This window comes from Corvus moneduloides, chromosome 6 (assembly GCF_009650955.1).
Source record: "Corvus moneduloides isolate bCorMon1 chromosome 6, bCorMon1.pri, whole genome shotgun sequence".
Lineage (NCBI taxonomy): Eukaryota > Metazoa > Chordata > Aves > Passeriformes > Corvidae > Corvus > Corvus moneduloides.
The window spans coordinates 1,867,851-1,885,230 of record NC_045481.1 but is presented as its reverse complement, the minus strand read 5'-3'; the positions used below and the strand labels follow the sequence as shown (position 1 = coordinate 1,885,230).

General features: G+C 44.8%; 1 protein-coding gene across 3 annotated transcripts; it reads left to right on the top strand.

The window, feature by feature from the left end:
- Positions 1 to 2,920: 2,920 nt before the first annotated feature.
- On the top strand, positions 2,921 to 16,586 carry POLE2 (DNA polymerase epsilon 2, accessory subunit). 3 transcript variants are annotated; one of them, XM_032113397.1, is made up of 19 exons: positions 2,923 to 3,034; positions 5,118 to 5,218; positions 6,097 to 6,172; positions 7,180 to 7,257; positions 7,966 to 8,059; positions 8,427 to 8,501; positions 8,742 to 8,825; positions 9,314 to 9,370; positions 9,760 to 9,808; positions 10,740 to 10,812; positions 11,236 to 11,408; positions 12,600 to 12,689; positions 12,869 to 12,923; positions 13,250 to 13,309; positions 13,404 to 13,481; positions 13,867 to 13,975; positions 15,330 to 15,506; positions 15,602 to 15,669; positions 16,411 to 16,584. In XM_032113397.1, the coding sequence occupies exons 1-19, from the start codon at positions 2,967 to 2,969 to the stop codon at positions 16,427 to 16,429; spliced, it is 1,584 nt and encodes a 527-aa protein (XP_031969288.1). In that variant the 5' UTR covers positions 2,923 to 2,966; the 3' UTR covers positions 16,430 to 16,584. The 3 variants fall into 3 exon arrangements, with proteins under 3 accessions (XP_031969287.1, XP_031969288.1, XP_031969289.1); XM_032113396.1 differs by lacking the exon at positions 16,411 to 16,584 and having other exon boundaries at positions 2,921 to 3,034; positions 15,330 to 16,404; XM_032113398.1 differs by lacking the exons at positions 2,923 to 3,034; positions 6,097 to 6,172 and having other exon boundaries at positions 5,131 to 5,218; positions 15,330 to 15,669; positions 16,411 to 16,586.
- Positions 16,587 to 17,380: the final 794 nt, after the last annotated feature.

Below are 17,380 nucleotides of genomic sequence, written 5' to 3'. Positions count from 1 at the left end.
AGCTGTGGCTGCCCCATGATCCCTGGAAGTGCCCAAGGCCAGGTTGGATGGGACTTGGAGCAGCCTGGGATAATGGAAGGTGTCCCTGCCCATGGCAGGGGGTGGAATGGGATGGGCTTTAAGGTCCCTTCCAACCCAAACCATTCCATGATCCTGTAGATTCTGTGATAAGACAACCGCAGCAGAACTCCCTGTCTCTGAAGGTGAGACAAGCCACGCTCCTGCCAGAAACAGCAGATATGAAATGGTAGCTGATATTAATTAAACAGTTGGGCAGTTCCAGTTCTTACACTGTTGTATCAGCAACTGGGTCAGTTCCAGCTGAACTCTGTGTCCAGCTGGAATTAATGGAATTCAAAAGTAAACAGGTACAGCTCTTCAGAGATAGGAGAACTTGTGAGAAATGAGCACTTTTGCATATTATAAAAGGGCACCAGAAAGTAATTGTAAAGATTTTCTTGTGACAGTAGGGCATACACTTCTGTTGGATCTAGGAGGGAAGACATCAATTATTCCCATCAATAATTGATAATATTAATCATAGAATGTCCTGAGTTGGAAGGGACCCACAAGGATCATCCAGTCCCAACTCTTGTCCCTGCACAGGCACCCGAACAATCCCACCCTGAGCATCCTGGAGCTCTGGCAGCCTCGGGGCCGTGCCCATTCCCTGGGGAGCCTGGGCAGTGCCCAGCACCCTCTGGGGGAAGAACCTTCTCCTGATACCCAACCTAAACCTCCCTGACACAGCTCCAGGTATTCTCTCACTGGTGACAGAGTGATCAGCACCTGTCCTGAACTCTTAAAATGAAGCCACGTACTGACGGTGCATTGGGATGGTGGTTAAAATGCAGGAGTCAGCATTTGGAAGAGGTAAGAAAAACATGGGAAGTAGACAAACTATCTGTAGATCTATACATCAGGTAGAGCTGCAATGTGCTGTCTCTGGAGATGTGGTTTTGCCAGTGGAGCAGTGACACACATGAAAATCAGCTGTTTGTCTGTGTAACAAAACAATTCCATGGATCCAGGTAGATGTGCTGGCTGATCCTGGACCACTGGGCTCTCTCCAGTCACTCTCCAGCTGCTGTGATGTCCAGCAAAGCCACGGAAGGCGACGGAGACAAAGATCTGGGCATAGCTTCCAGAGCTCCAGACAGATGGCTCAGTGAAACACAAGGCTGCAGCTCACACTGGAATACTTTTATATCTCTGGTGGGAGGCTCCAGGCAACCTAAGAGAGCCCCCAAATCCAGCAGGATGCTGTAGGAGTGTGCTTTACATTCCCTGTTTGGTCATAGCTTTAGGGAAAGCTATTTTTGGACGAGGGGCACATCCCTTCTCCAGGTGCACCTTCCCTTATGTGGCGAGACATGAGCTGAATGGCAAGATCAGGTTTTCTTAGAAGGAGAATAAGCAGTAATTTTAGCAAATGAAGGTACTTATGTAAGAATTGGGCTTATAATTTGCACCTAGCTGTATGCCTGCGACGAGAAATGAATCATATTTCCTGCCAAAATAGCTGAGACCTGTCAGATCTTTGTCTGAAGAGAGTAGCAGCAGCTTCACCCATGAGCTCACTCCCCAAAGAGGAGTGATTATAAATTATGCAGTTGAGAATGGACTATAGAAAATAGCTGACATTTTTTGTCTGTCTAAATCCCTGCAGTCTTTCAATCCAACTCTTTCAAAAGTTGCTTTGTGAGCCTTCTGTGGAATCAAGCTGTACTTTGAGAGATGGAGATGAGCGTTTGAATGAAATATCAGGTATTTTCCATCTGGAGAGAAGGCAGCTACCCCACAGTCCTGGAACTGTGCCTGTCCCTGGATCCCTGGAAGTGTCCAAGGCCAGGTTGGACAGGGCTTGGAGCAGCCTGGGCTAGTGGAAGGTGTCCCTGCCCATGGCAGGGGGTGGGATGAGATGAGTTTTAAGGTCCCTTCCCATCCAAACCATTCTGGTATTCTGTGATTATGTTAAAACAGCCCTGGAGACCATCCCGTGCTCGCAGGACCAATTCACAGCCAGATGTATTTCACGGATGTTTTGTAGCAAGAAAACCTGAAGTAGGAGAGACTCTGGAGTACCGGAGAGGCAGAGGAACCTGTGCTGGGCCTACAGGAAAAGAGGAGGGGGCAGAAGAGTTGTCATCTACCATACCTGTGAAGGACTGTCATGGGTTAGCATGGCTCAGTTTAAAGGCACAGAAGTAAGTAACGAGTGTTTTGGACCAAACCACTACAAGGACCAAAGTGATACTGTGGGTAATTGTATTGGATAACTTGTGTCAGTCACAGCAAGGGTGTTTTATGGAATCACAGAATGGTTTAGGTTGGAAAAGCCCTCGATGAACATGGGAGTCTGCCAAGGCCACCACTGCTCCATGTCCCCATAAGCCACATCCACACGGCTTTGAAATCTCTCCAGGGATGGGGACTCCACCACTGCCCTGGGCAGCTGTGCCAGGGCTGGACAACCCTTTCCATGAAGAAATTTTCCCAATATCCAATCTAAACCTCCCCTGGTGCAGCTTAAGGCCTCTTCCTCTCCTCCTGTCCCTGTTCCCTGGGAGCAGAGCCCGACCCCCCCGGCTGCCCCCTCCTGTCAGGGACTTGTGCAGAGCCACAGGGTCCCCCCTGAGCCTCCTTTGCTCCAGCCTGAGCCCCTTTCCAGCTCCCTCAGCCACTCCTGGGGCTCCAGCCCCTTCCCAGCTCCGTTCCCTTCCCTGGACACGCTCCAGCCCCTCAGTGTCTCTTGTCATGAGGGGCCCGGAGCTGCCCTCAGGACTCGCGGTGCCCCAGCCCTGCCAGCCCAGGGGACAATCCCTGCGCTGTGGCCGACCCAGGCCGGCTCCCGCCGCCGCGCTGTCCCCACACGGGCACGGCGGGGCCGGGCCGGGCTCCTCCCGCGGCGGGGCCGGGCGGGGCTGCTGGGGGCGGCCCGGCCGCGTTTGGCGCCATCGCCCGCCATGGAGCCGGAGCGGCTGCGGCGCCGCCTCAGCTCCGCGTTCCGGCTGCGGGGGCTCCTGCTGCGCCCGTGAGTAGCCCCGGGCCCGGACCCTGCTCCGGGAACCGCTCCGCCCGCGGGGATCGGCCCCGGGCGGGCCTCGGGCCCGGCGTGCGGCGTTACGGGATGGGGTCGGGGCCGCTCCGCACCCCCGCGGCACCTCCTCGGGACGAGGTGCTGCCTTTACCTCCTCTCCCTCCTTCCCCCGCATCGAGGCCTCTGGAGTCTTCTCCAATGCCTTGTTTTGCCTGTCCTGCTGCTGTGGGCCTCTTCTGTCCGTCTATCCATCCATCCATCCATCCATCCATCCATCCATCCACCATAACCGTGGGTGCCACCAAAAGCTGCCCATGGTCTCCCCTTGGAGCCCTCCCTGATGCTGGTGCTGGGTGTTCGGTTGGGTTTTTCTGTCTGCCTCTGACCCTGACAACTCTGGGATCTCTTTCTGAGTTCCACTTGCCAGTCTTGTGCTCAGCATTCTTTGTTAGAGGAAGAAATGGCATTTCCAAAGGAGGAAGTGGCATTTCCAAAGGAAGAAATGCTATATTTCCAAGTATAATAGGATGTGTTATTTAAAGATGGCAAGGTCACTGAAAAGTGATTCCTGCTTGCAGTGGAAGGTGTCATGATTTATAAGAGACTGGGTCTCCATCGCTCTCATTTTCCTCTTCTTTCTCGTGTGTTAATATCAATTAAATTTTGTTTCTGTTGTGGATGGGATGTGATTATTTTGGACAGTGCCCTGATACTTTCATTAGTGAGGAGCACAAGTCCAGAACTCCTGACTCCACAGTTCCATGAGCTGAGACATTTTGAAGGTCAGGCTGATCACCAAAATGCCAGTTTGGTTGGCCAACAGATGACAGTAATAAGAAAATTGTTATCTTTAATGTGAGACTCTAGTCTAAGGATGAGAGAAGAACCAGATTTCTAATTCTTGTGTTATTGAGAATTAAAATAACTCCAATTTCAAAGATATTGATCAACTGGAGCAGGTCCAGTTGCTTATAGGCTGTGGCTTGTAAGGGAAGCAGGAAGAGCTGGAAGCTCTGCTCTGGTGACATCCCAGCTTCAGAGCTGCATCCAGGTTTGGAGTCCAAAATGAGAGGGACGTGGAGATGCTGGAAAAGTCTGGAGAGGCCACGGAGCTGCTCCAAGGGCTGGGGCCCCTCTGCTCTGGAGCCAGGCTGGGAGAGCTGGGGGTGTTCACCTGGAGAAGGCTCCAGGGAGACCTCAGTGCCTAAAGGGGCTCCAGGAGAGCTGCAGAGGGACTGGGGACAAGGCCTGGAGGGACAGGACACAGGGAATGGCTTCCCAGTGCCAGAGGGCAGGGCTGGATGGGAGATTGGGAATTGGGAATTGCTGGCTGGGAGGCCCTGGCACAGGGTGCCCAGAGAAGCTGTGGCTGCCCCTGGATCCCTGGAAGTGTCCCAGGCCAGGTTGGATGGGACTCGGAGCACCCTGGGCTAGTGGAAGGTGTCCCCGCCCATGGCAGGGAGTTGGAATGAGATGCGATTTAAGGTCCCTTCCAACCCAAACCTGAATCCTGGGATTCTGTAATTAGAGGGTCAGAGAACCTGACATGGAGAAAATGTGAAGGATCTGGGTTTATTTAGCGTCAAGAAGGGAAGACTCATGAGGAGCTAATCCCAGTCTTCCTAAAAGTGAGAAGTGTTCTCAAGGTTGCACAGTGACAGGGCAAGAGGCAACGGGCACAAGCTTAATTTAATTCTTCATTGTAATAGTAATTAAACTTTGAAGTTGATGGAGTAGAGAAGTGGTGGAATCTCCCTCACTTGGCTCCATGGGGCCCTGGACAGCATAACCCAAGCCCTGCTTTGAGGAGAAGGTTGGACCACAGGGTCTCCAGAATTCCCTTCCAACATGCAATTTTTTGTATGAAGCTGAGGTTCTCCACTTCTTTTCCCTGATATTTTCAATCCCAATGATTTTTTTCTTTGACTTAAACCAGTGAGCTATTATGCAGTGCTAATTGTTTCTACTCTTTAACCACGAGCCATGTGGTGATGATGGGCACACCTGCCAAAATCAGCACAGTTTGTGTAAACTATTGAATATTAATTGCTTTTTGTGCTTTCTCTTCTGGGATTAGGGATGCCCTGAAGTATCTCACTGAAGCTTTTCAGTCCACCAGTGAAGAAGAACTTGACGATGTAATTGAAAATGTCATCGATGCAGTTGAAAAACAACCTTGTAAGTAAACAATTTCTTTTTCTTAAGCAAGTTTTCCTGGCATTTCTGATGTTATCTAGACAAAGACAGTTACTGGCAGCAGAGGCACTGAGGTGTCATTGCAGTGTAAGGGGTTGACTGAGATAAATGTGTTTGTTGGCCTTTTATTTTGGTTAAACACTGAAGTTTGCAATGTCAGCAGAAGACATTTGTGCCATTTAAAGAGTTGGCAGTGTAGAATATCCTGACTTTTCCAAGAGTAGTAGAATTTTTTAGTGACAGTGACTGAAAGTTTGTGTGGACATCGTTGTACCTGAAACTATAATTTTAAATATTAAAATGGAGAGAGACTATTTACATGAGCATGGAATGACAGGACACAGGGAATGGCTTCCCACTGCCAGAGGGCAGGATTAGATGGGATATTGGGAAGAAATTCTTCCCTGTGAGAGTGGTGAGGCCTTCATACTAATTCCAATTCAGTTTAAGTCCATGAAAACAACAATGTGCCTATCTCCAAAGTTCTGTTGGAACACTTATGGCAGCAATCTGTGTGATAATGTTCTGGAACCAAATTAACCTCCAGAATGTGAAAGCTCAGCTCTAACACATTTGTGATATATTTGGCAGCTTTGCATAAACTGTAATGGTCTTGTTCTCCATGTTTAGGGAATTCAGCGTGGGCACAGTGTGTGTGTGTTATTTTTTTCCCCTAGGAATATGTCCTTTTGGTGGCAATATTAAGTGATCCTTCTGTAAAACAGTGTGTGCCATTAGCTTACAGAAAACATTCTTATTTATGTGTATTCCTCTGAGGAGACTCAACCATTTAATGTGAAATACTTCAGACCTGCTTCCTTCCTTGCTGCAGTTCTAATCCTCGGGATTTTTCCTTCCAGTGTCATCTAATATGATTGAGCAGCCCACAGTGGAGGCAGCTGTCCAGGAATGCAGCCGGGCCCCGGATGAGGCGATGTAGGGTGACGTTATAAATTTTTTTGGAGGTTCTGGGAGCTGGTGTCATTTCCTTATTCCTCCTGGGGAAATGAATGCCAGGCATTTTCTGCAGCGCTCCACGTGCAGTCATTGCTCTGTCCTTTTGTCTTCCTGCTGCTGCCTTTGCTCCAGGTTCCTGCTTGGAGCGTTTGTTCTCATGGATGGGCCTCCAGGGGGTTCTAAACATAATCTGATGTTCTGGAATTCAGCTGCTGGGGTTGTGTGTGATACAGGTTGAATATTAACCAATACTTCTGTCCATGCCTTTATTTGCTTTGCTCTACATGAAAGTTATCTCAGGTTGGTTTTGTGCCTTTCTTTTCTGAAAGCACTTTAGAAAAGTTTTCCTCTGGGGTGCCCGTTCCTGCTTTTTTGTTTAGTTTTTTGAAGCCCTGATTGATTTTCCTTCTGTGATAACAAAGTGTGGAGCAATTACTGGAGTTTCTGAGAACTTTGTGATCCTGATGGATGTGTTTCCTTTAGTGTTCGCATCGTGATGCAGAGCATGAAGAGAGATGGTTTGCTGGGCATGTCAGTTAGATACTGTCAGCCCTTAGCCTCTCAGGATGGAGAGAATTTGGTTTTAACTTTTGCTCCTTGTCGTTGGAATCTTTATGATGCAGATGGTTTGAGTGTGATTTTTCTTTGTGGTGCTTTTTTATACTCAATGTATTTTTTTTTTTGCTCCAGAAGTGAAGAGAAATCTGTATGTACAGATTCTCACTGGAGAGTCCTGAAGGGAAAAGCTCTACAGATCACAGGAACAAGTCTTTTTAATTATTTAACTAGAGGATGCAGGAGAAAACAGAATAGAAAATGGAATAGAAAATAGAATGATGCAGGAGAAATGGTGATGATAGTGAACAAAACAAATACCATTTTAGCCAACATATTTGTTACTGTTTGTTTCATGCCCTTCATGGAATCACGGAATGGTGTGGTTGGAAGATAACATCCAGTTAATGCTGTAACTGTTCTTATTTCAGAGAAAATGTTTTCAACATTATTGGAGCCTTTGACATCCCACGTTACATCTATAATTCAGAAAGAAAGAAGTTTCTGCCGTAAGTCTCCCATATTTTAAATTTCAAGCACTTCTTGTTTTAAGAACAAAGCCTCTATTTCTATAGGATAAGTCTGTTTTTAATCTTTCCCTCTTGGGTCTGTTCAACTGAAGCCTGAGTGAGAAAGGTAATAAATGTTTAAGACCATAAACCAAGTTTATGCCACTTAGTGAATAAAAAAGGCACTAAGGCTAGGACATACATCACTAAAGGTAGTTTGGGGTTGGTTTTTTTTCTCACATTGGGCTGTTCAAATTTATTTTTTTAATAAATTTGATCTGTCTGTTGCCTGTATTTATTTTTTTAGTCTGTATCCTGCAGCTCCCTGAAGCCCTGAGGGGTTTCTAAGGAGAGCTCCAAACGGTAAAAAAGAAAAATTAGGAGCAGCTGGTGAATCTGGGGGTTGGAGAAACTGGAGGAATAATGCTTTTGTTCACAACTGCTTAAAGGCATTACTGCTTTTTTAAAAACGGATTTCTGCAGAGGCCTCTTTGGGTGGAAGGATAAATCTCAAAGCCTGTGAGTTAGAGGGGAATGAAATGGATGTAGAAATGCAGAAACACAGGATCCTGAGCAGGAGTGTCCCTCATGGAGTACCTAAATCATGGTGTAGCTTTTGCAGCCTCCCAGACCTTTTAGATCAATGAGTCATTTTTATGTGTGGAATGTCCCTTTTTTAAAATGATGATTGTGTTAAACTCCTCGCAGCCTGTCCATGACTGACCTCCCTGGGCCGAGTTTATTTGGGACTGCCAGAGACAAGGCAGAGCTGTTCCGGGAGCGCTACTCCATCCTCCAGCAGGTCAGGAATCTCTGCAGGTGTCCACAGGGATGTATCCTACATCTCCTTCCAAAAATACATTGTGCTATTGCACCTCCCTGCCTCATAAACTCTCTGCCTTCCAGGTTGGCACAAATAACTTCTTTTAGCAGCATTACAGATGCTTTCATGACACACATTTTTTGAGGCTTAGTGTTATTACCTGGTCTTATTGGTCATCTGTTTCTTAGAAGCAAATTCTTGTCAAAAGGACTGAATTACTAAAAGTTGCTGGATGAAGTAGGGTAAGAACTTTATGAAGAATTTTGTATAGTGGTTGTAGCAAACTGGCTTTTTGACAGTGCTCATGTATTTTTAAAGTGAATCACTTCAATTTTGGTTTCTGCAGAGGACTCATAGACATGAGCTGTTTACTCCTTCACCAGTCGTTGCTCATCCTGATGACAGCAAGAGCAAATTCCAGGTAAAAACTGGAATTCTTTTCAGTTTTAATCCAAATAATCACAGCAGTTCTTTATGCTAGCAGCCCTTACTGGGAATCGTCTCCCAAGCCCCATTCAGAAATATGGCTCTGATGTTTGTAATGAGCCTGTATCCCCTGGTTATTTAAAACCATGTCCTGTGTGGGGCTTTGTCTTGCTGGGGAAAAGGCACCTGGAGAGTTTGATTTAATTCTGATTGGATTCTTTGCCTTTGATCCCAGCTAAAGACAGTAGAAACTCTCTTGGGCAATACAGCTAAAGTGGGAGAAGTGATTGTGCTTGGGATGATCACTCAGCTCAAGGAGGTGAGTTGCTTTTTATTGTGGAGTCTCTGGTCACTGCTCACTCAGTGCTGTAATATATTAGAAAATGAGAAAACTTAAATATCTCACATTTGTCCCATTCTAAGAGACTTTCCCACAAGCAGTTGGTGCCAGCGTGTGTGGAAAATGTCTTCGTCTTCTCACTACAAAATTTTTATGTCAGCAACCAGAAGCAGTTAGGACTTTTTAGCATGTCCCTTCTTGAAGGCAGGAGCTTCCAATGGCTGTGTTGGGACTTGCCAGTGCCCTGGACTGGGATTTTAGGGAGGGGTGCACCAGCAATCCCAACTGCAGCAGCTCCCAGGGAAGCTGCTGAGATACACTTATTATAAACTACATTATTTCCAGTTCTTGCCACCTTAAAACATTAAAACCAGCCAAATTATTTCTAATAGACTGATAGATGCTTCTGATTGGAACATTTGTGTGTTTGGGTGTATTTTGCTTTATTAATGAATCCTGTTTTTTAGGGGAAATTTTTCCTAGAAGACCCCACAGGAGTGGTTCAGCTAGACCTTAGTAAAGCAATATCCTTTTCCTGTGATGGAAGAGCTGGAGGAATTTCCTGCAGATCTGCAGAACTTTGAATTGAACAGTAAATCAATGCTGACCATTAAAAATTATATATTGAGAGTTGCAGCTCTCTCTTTCTCCTTCGTTTCCAATCCCTTGGCTGCTGCAGCTCCTGCCTTTCTCTTGGACGTGGTCAGTGTTCCTCCCCATGGAAGCAGAGCCTGTTCCTGTTTGTGGGCTCTCTCTGGACTTACCTGCTCAGGTACCAGGGATTTGCCAGGCTCTTCAGGCAGCCTGTGAACTTTCAGTGCTGTCCAAATCTATTACACCAGCTGGAAGGCAAATTTTGGCTAAAAAACCTACTTTAAATCTAAGAAAAATACATTCCTTAACCTTCCTGCACCAGTTCCACAGTGGGTTATATACTGAATCCTGCTTTGTTTTGGCAGAAGGTAAAGCAGACTGGGGCTTTGTTGTTTTTTTTTTTAACTTGTAATAAATTATTCTGTCAAAGCTGTGGCTGCCAGATGTGGCTGAGCAGACAAATCTCATGCTGGTGACCATCAGTGAGTTTGTGACTGAGATTTTTGGCACTCAGCTTTTGCTGTGACCCCGTGGGCTCTGGAGGCAGAGAGCAGGAATTGGAGGGTGTTGGGGCATGGGAGGGTGTGGAGCAGCTTTGAGGATTGGAGCCTGGCTCCAGCATGCTTGGAGAAGTTATGACTGGATTAGGAAGACAGCCTAGAATAACCAAAAGAATGATTTAACAATCTGAAAATGCTGCTTTGTGCTGGCAAAGCTTTGGTCCTTTAATGAGGCTTCTCATTAGGATGATGTAAGAGCTTGCAGTTTTGGAGCCTTGTTTTAGCAAAAAAAAGGCTATTTCTGTATGTGGAATGTTCCTCTGTGCAAGATACATAATCTCAGTCTGTTTTCCAGGGTGTTTTGTGTTTGCAATGTAGAGAGTAAGCAGAAGCTGGGAGCAGAAATGAGAGTGGGGATAAATATCACCCTGTTCCTTCTGTTCCTGACACTGGGATGGTCCTTGGGACATGGGGGCCCTTCCAGGACAGGGCCAGCAGAACAATTCCTGTTCCCCTGCATTCCTCCCTTCCTCCCTGGTTGGGCTGAGGGAGTTGTCGATGTGCCTGTGCAGCAAATCCATTCAGAGGAATGTCTGGGGTTAGAAAAAAGTTGTTTTCTTGCTGAGCCCTTTTTCCATCTGGATCATTCCGTGGTCTGGTTCTGGAGCTACCACAAGAGAGGGATTGATGGAGGCTGGGACTGGCAGTGCAGCACAGCTGCCAACTCTCTGACTAATGTCTAGGACATGATGCTGTTAGAAGAACTTAAGGGTTATTTTGCTGTTCCAAATCCTCTTAGGTTGGTATGAAGATGAAGTTTTTCATGTGAATGCTTTTGGATTTCCGCCCACTGAGCCTTCTGCTACCACGAGGTACAAAGCTGACTTTTGGCAGCCTCTCACCCCATGTTTTCTTATGGGTTTCTAAGTAAGATCATTGTTATCTCATAGTTTCTCTGACATTCGAGTATGTTATTTTTCCTCCTCCCCAAATGCTTTAAAATAAATACAAATTTAAGGAAGCAATTCTGGGACTTAGAGGCACTAAAGCCTGTAGTGTTGGCAGAAAAACCCTTCCAAAGGCCTTTGGGTTCTGCATATTAATGGAAATTGGGATGTCAGGCCTTCTCAATTGCAAAGCCAGGTAACTGTTACATGGGAATAATAAATTCCTTGTTGCTGAAAGAATGGATCCCTTGGAGAGTGGAAGGTGTCCCTGCCCATGGCAGGGGCTGGAATGGTCCCTTCCAACCCAAACCATTCTGGGATTCTCACTGGAGTATTTTAATGATGCAGAGCCTTCTATGGGAATATAAACTTCTTTGGAGGGCCTTCTTCATCTTCAGTAAAGGCTTCTGCAAAACTGAAGCAGCTGGAGGAGGAGAATGAAGATGCCATGTTTGTGTTTGTGTCTGACGTGTGGCTGGACCAAGCAGAAGTGCTGGAAAAGCTTCACACGATGTTTTCGGGTAGGTGAGAGTTGCTTTCACTCTAAACCTTGTGTTCATAATTTGTTTCCATAAATTCTTAGTACCAGTAGTGTTTTGACCAGTAGCATCCATGAATTGCTTCTTTGTGTTGCAGCAGTTTTGGAACAGCCTGCCCTTTCTGCCTCGGGCAGAGTGGAAGTGTGAGAGAGTGACTGCTTTAAAAACAACCCAGAATTCAGGGTGGGAAACTGCTCCTCACCTGAAGGGAGCTGGACACAAATTAGCACAGTCATGCAGAAGTTACAAAACCAGTTCAGTATCTGGATCAGAACTGGCAAATCCTTGGGGCAAACTGGGCCTGCCCCAAGACTGCAGGGGCTGAGGGGATGAAGGGACTTTGGTCAGTGAGATTTGTGTGCTGCACTCACCTGGCAAAGATGCAGACCTTGCATTTGCTATTTTGAGACTTCAATAGGCAAGTGATAACCTTCATAATTAGAAACTAAATGAGCAGCTGAGGGGGAGAGCAAGGAGAATTATTGATGAGCCATTTCTCTGGTCTAAGCAATTCTGTTCTATTTACCAGCCCCTTTGAAAACCAGTGAAGTAAATCCAAGTGTGATGCTGTGTGCTAGGAAAATGGAGAGTAACTGGGATGTGAGATGAATGCCTGAGTAGCTGTTTCTATTTTTATTTCAGGGATGGGAATCAGGTTTCTTTTTTCCCTGTTTTGCTCTGAAGCGGGTGATGAGTGAGGTTGTGAGCACTCATCAGATCCTCAAACTGCTCAGGCAATTCCAGTTACTGTTGCTTTATAATGCCAAAAGGGAAATTAATGTTGGGAGAGCCCTTGAACTGGAATGATCATGGAGGTTGACAGCAATCCATTGCTGCCTGCTTGCTGTTTTCCTCTTGAAGGGAGTAATACATTTTTAAATGGCATTATTTATTAGAATTGCACTTTTTATAATTCTCTGGGTGAGTCAGTAGTTGGATACACACAAACAATGCTGGGACTCAGCCTGGAAATGACAGAGGGCTCCCTCAAAGTGACATTTGTACATTGCCATCACCTTTTTAAGCTAAAACCAGCCTGTATCAAATCAGTCAGGTGTATTAATAGCAGCAGAGCTTGAAGTGCTGTTCCAGTCCCTGCTTCTCATGGAATGGGCTAAGTGCTGGAAGATGCTGAAGTGAATGGATATGCTCACAGATCCTCTCCTTTCCCAGGTTATTCCTCTGCACCTCCCACCTGCTTTTTCTTCTGTGGAAATTTTTCATCTGCGCCATATGGAAAAAATCAAATCCAGTCCCTGAAAGGTAGGGAAGTCTCTGTAAACAGCCAGACATGTGCATTAAATTAAAATAATGATGGCAAACAAACAAAGAGAGCAGAGAATAAACCCTTATTTTTAAAGTGCTCTGCAGTAGAGGGGAGATTCATCCAAGCTGGTTTTATTTCTAACCAGGTGTTGTGTCCTGTTTTTCCCTGACTCCAGGTTCTTTGAAGGCTCTGGCAGATATTATATGTGAATATCCCAGCATCCACAAAAGGTACAGAGCAAGGTGAAATCTGTTTTTTTTGTGAAGCCTTTAATTACTTTAAGAAGCTGAGAGTTACCCTATTTTCTCTGTCTTGTGAGCCAGCTGTGATCAGATAACAAGCTGGTTTTGTAACAGGCCTGCAGGTTTGTTTTGGGAGCAGGGTAAGTCTGATTTTATCTACAATAGCTTGGGCATGGAAACTCCTAATAAGGGAGCCAAGATCTCTCCCTGGAATACTTTCCTGGCTCCTGATCTCTGAATTCAGAACACCAGACCTAGTTTTTAGGATCAGTTTATGTAAAAGAGATTTGTTGAACTTTTCTTTTTTTTTGCAGTAGTCGATTTGTGTTTGTCCCTGGTCCTGAAGATCCTGGTCCTGGTTCTATTTTACCAAGGTCAGTTTGCTTCACTTCCTCAAATCTTGGCATTTTCAGTTCAGTAGTTAAAGAAGGAAAGAATCTTTGTTCATACAGTTGCTATTTATTTCAGACCCCCCCTGGCTGAAAATATCACTCAGGAATTCAGACAGCTGGTGCCATTTTCAGTTTTCACCACAAATCCCTGCAGGTAACCATGTAACTGCTAATTTTTTTTATTAATAATTTTTTTACTAAATTTTACAAATACCATTTTCAAAATCTACAAATTTTGGGAAAATTTGCCTTAAATTTTTCAAATTAATAGAATTCTTCACTTGGATTAATTGTAACTAGCTTTAAATACATTAAGACATCAATAAAGCAATGATGAAAGGAAGTAATGCTAAAAAAAATTGATACTGTGTATAAAAATCCTGCTCAAAAGCATGTTTTTTCTGAACTAGAAGGGAAAGTATAACTTTAATTCAAATTGCTTTTTTCACTCGTCTGTATTAGAGGGAGATCAACTTTATAATGCATCTTCCTCATTTTTAGGTTAACTTTATTGAATTTCACTGCTGTTTTCCACTCAGGATTCAATACTGCACCCAAGAAATCATTATTTTTCGGGAAGATTTGGTCAACAAAATGTGCAGGAACTGTGTTCACTTCCCAAGCAGCAACATGGACATTCCCAACCATGTGAGTGAGTCGTGTTCACCACTTTTTGCCAAGATTTTTGATTTTATTGATCAGCAGGGCTGGATTTGGGGGGCTCTGATCTCCATTCTCACGACCCATTGCACGAGTAACCCAGAGGGGTTGTAAGAAGGATTTATATATTTAGTACTCTTACTTTTCTTTACATTTTGACAGCAAAATAACTCAAACCAGGATACTTTTAGGTGGTATTGAGTCATTCTGTCACACTGCAGCTGCCCTGGAATGCAGAACTTCAGAGCAGCCAACTGTGTGTGCACCAACCATCAACGTCCTGCCAAGAAACACTGATTCCTAAAGGCAAATTTTAACACAAATTACTGTTTTTTAAAGATTTGATCAGTTACCCAGTGCCATTTGCAGTAAAGCAGCAGGTCACTTCCTCTAAAATTCATCTGCTTGCTTTGTCTCCTCACTTAAAACCAAAATTCTGCTTCTTACACATCAGCACAGCGCTCGGGGTCATGGTTCCACTCGGTGAATCCACAGCAGGAGCTGATGGCATTTACTGATATAATTGGATGTGAACAATCCAGGTAGTCCTGGCTCATTGCAGTGATGGATGAAGTCTGGGTTTATTTATTTTACTGTGATTTTTTTTTGTTTGCTTGACTCAGAAGGTTGTTTTAGCTGTGTCTCTGTGAGCACCCTGTGGATGCTGAGGTACCTTGGTTTTGTGGGCACATTTGCATTCCTGACACTTCCCTGTCCTCATACAGGGCTTTCCAGGAAGGAAACATGAAGGAAATGTAGAATTGCAACACCTTTTGCAGGTTGTTTTTTGCATACTCCGCTTTTTCTCTGCCTTTTTTGCCTATTTTAATTCAGCCATCAGTGTAAAAAAAAAAAAAAGAGAGGGAAATTTTGTCACTAAGAAAGGAAAATCTTCTGGTAATCAAATGATTTCTTCTGTTCAGGGAAAAGACTTTTGAAGTGTGGGTCTTGTGGTTAACTGGTACTGTGAGGAAAGCAATGAAGAAAAAACCCCTAAAAAATGAAAGTTATGGCAATGTTGGTAAGGAGGAACAGGTAAATAGATTCTCCTGGAGAGAGTCTGACTGATGAGATAATTCTGACATCTTCAAATACTGGCTGATATGCTTTAAAAAGGCCTTTGTGTATTAAAAACCCCACAATTCAAGAAAGGAAAGAGTGCTGGAGGAGAGCCGCTGGTTTAATCTAGAAATCATTAATGATCAGAAGGAATGAGACACAAAAAACACCCAAACATTTCCAGGTTCAAAAAGCTGCTTTATTAACCCACACTGGCACATGCAGGGATGAACTGGGCTTGCAGAAAATGGTTCAAACCAAGTGTTTTTGGGTTTTTTTGCAGTTTGTAAAGACCATTTTAGCCCAGGGGCACCTGACCCCGCTGCCGCTGTACGTCAGCCCCGTGTTCTGGGCCTACGATTACGCCCTGAGGGTTTATCCCGTGCCAGACCTGCTCGTCATCGCTGACAAACACGACCCCTTCACTGTCACCAACACCGAGTGCCTCTGCATAAACCCTGTAAGATCCCCTGGGCTCTCACATCCCAGCTGGCCCTCACTCCCTGCACTGAGTTTCACTCACACAAATGGGGTTTTTCCCCTTCTCCTTCACAGGGTTCGTTTCCCAGAAGTGGATTTTCCTTCAAGGTGTTCTACCCCTCCAACAAGACAGTTGAAGACAGGTAAAGAGATTCTTCTTACGTGCTGAGTTTCTGATTATCAGGATAAAATCACAGGGAATTGGTAATAGAAACAGAGTGAATGTTCCAGCAGTTTATGCTTCATACTTAGGCAGTGTAAGAAACCCAAATGCCCAGGACTAAAGTAATAAATTTAAAAATTACAAATGTCAGTGATGGGAAGTGCAATCCAGCAGTAAAAGGAGAGATGACTGCACTGTATGATTTTCAGTGATTGAGACCTAATTGGGAAGCAGATTTGTTTCTAGGGATGATGGTTGTTACATAAATTAATTAAATTTAGGAACAATTTTTGCTTCATTTCATGATAATCATCAAGTCCAGAAGCCACTTTCAGGCCTTGATTTCACATATTTTTAAATCTGCACTTGTTCATTCCACTGACTGGAAAAAAGCCAGCTGCAACACCAAAAAGTATTTTAAAAGTATCAAAGGGCTTACAATGGATGAAAATTTGCCTGTTTAAAATAATGATGGTATAACCCATTAGGAAAAGCATAAATTTGTCTTCTCCTTGTTGGAGAAGCCTTCCCAGGGAATTAATAATGGATCAGCCCATGTAACTTCCACTTGAATATAAAAAAAAACCATACCATGAGATACTTTAGGTTTCTAAATATTTGAAAGCATCATCAAGTCTTTCCTAGATAAAGAAATAAAATAGCATTGTGAACTATTTTAAAAGTAAACCTACTAAGTACTGCTTTTCTTTGGTATTTTCAGCAAGCTTCAGGGACTCTGAATTTCTGTGGCACTGAAAAAAGGCAGTGAACCCATGTGAAGCCAACCATAGCTCTTATTTTTTACATGCCTTGGTATGATGTATTATGGACTTTTTATAATAAATGTCAAAGTCAAAACCGATTTGTTTTGTACACAAATAAACTTACAGGAAAAGAGACTGGTGTCAGTTTAGATAAATTGTCAAATCAGAGTGAAAAATGATTGGCAAAGCACAAAAATGGTAAGTGGAGGAGCCAGCTGTATCAAACAGGAAAGGAGCATCTTTAAAAGGAAGAAGTTAAAGATAGGGAGAACTTGGATAGCTGATTATCTGCAGGACATCCTGGAAATGGGGGATAGGATTTTTCCTTGGATGGGAAAGGCCCAGGAAATATCTGTGAGGTGTTCTTTAATGCAGTATCTATTTGAAGATAGTGTTACACAGGGCAAGAAGAGGAAGGAGCAGCAAGGACATGGTCCTTTAGAACTTCTGGAGAAGGCTGGGAGAAGATCTTGATGGAGGAAAGTGGGGAAAAAGTGAAACTAAGCCAAAACTTGCTGAAGGTGCTTGTGGGCATGGAGACCAGAGTGGAGCTACCCCAAAGTGCCCACACCAGGTGTGGAACAGAGGGGACCCTCACCACAGGAGCTTTGTTTCACAGCCCCTGCCCACCGTGCTGGCATGGCCCGGGGCAGAAACTAGGAGGGGACAGCGGGGCTGGGATGGGAGCTGGATATGGTACGAGAGGTGTGAGCTGGCCTGATGAGGATTTAAAAGTGCTCTGCAAGGGGATGGCAGTGCCAGCTCAGAGCTGTGGGATGGAACATGAACTTTGCAGAGAGATGAAAAGGTGATGGTGGAAAAGCAGCCCTGCAGATGACAGGGGCGATGGCTACGAGCCACCACGAAGCCACTGAGGGGAGGGAAAAGGCGAGGCCGCGGCCCTGAGGGACAGCCCGCCATGGTGTT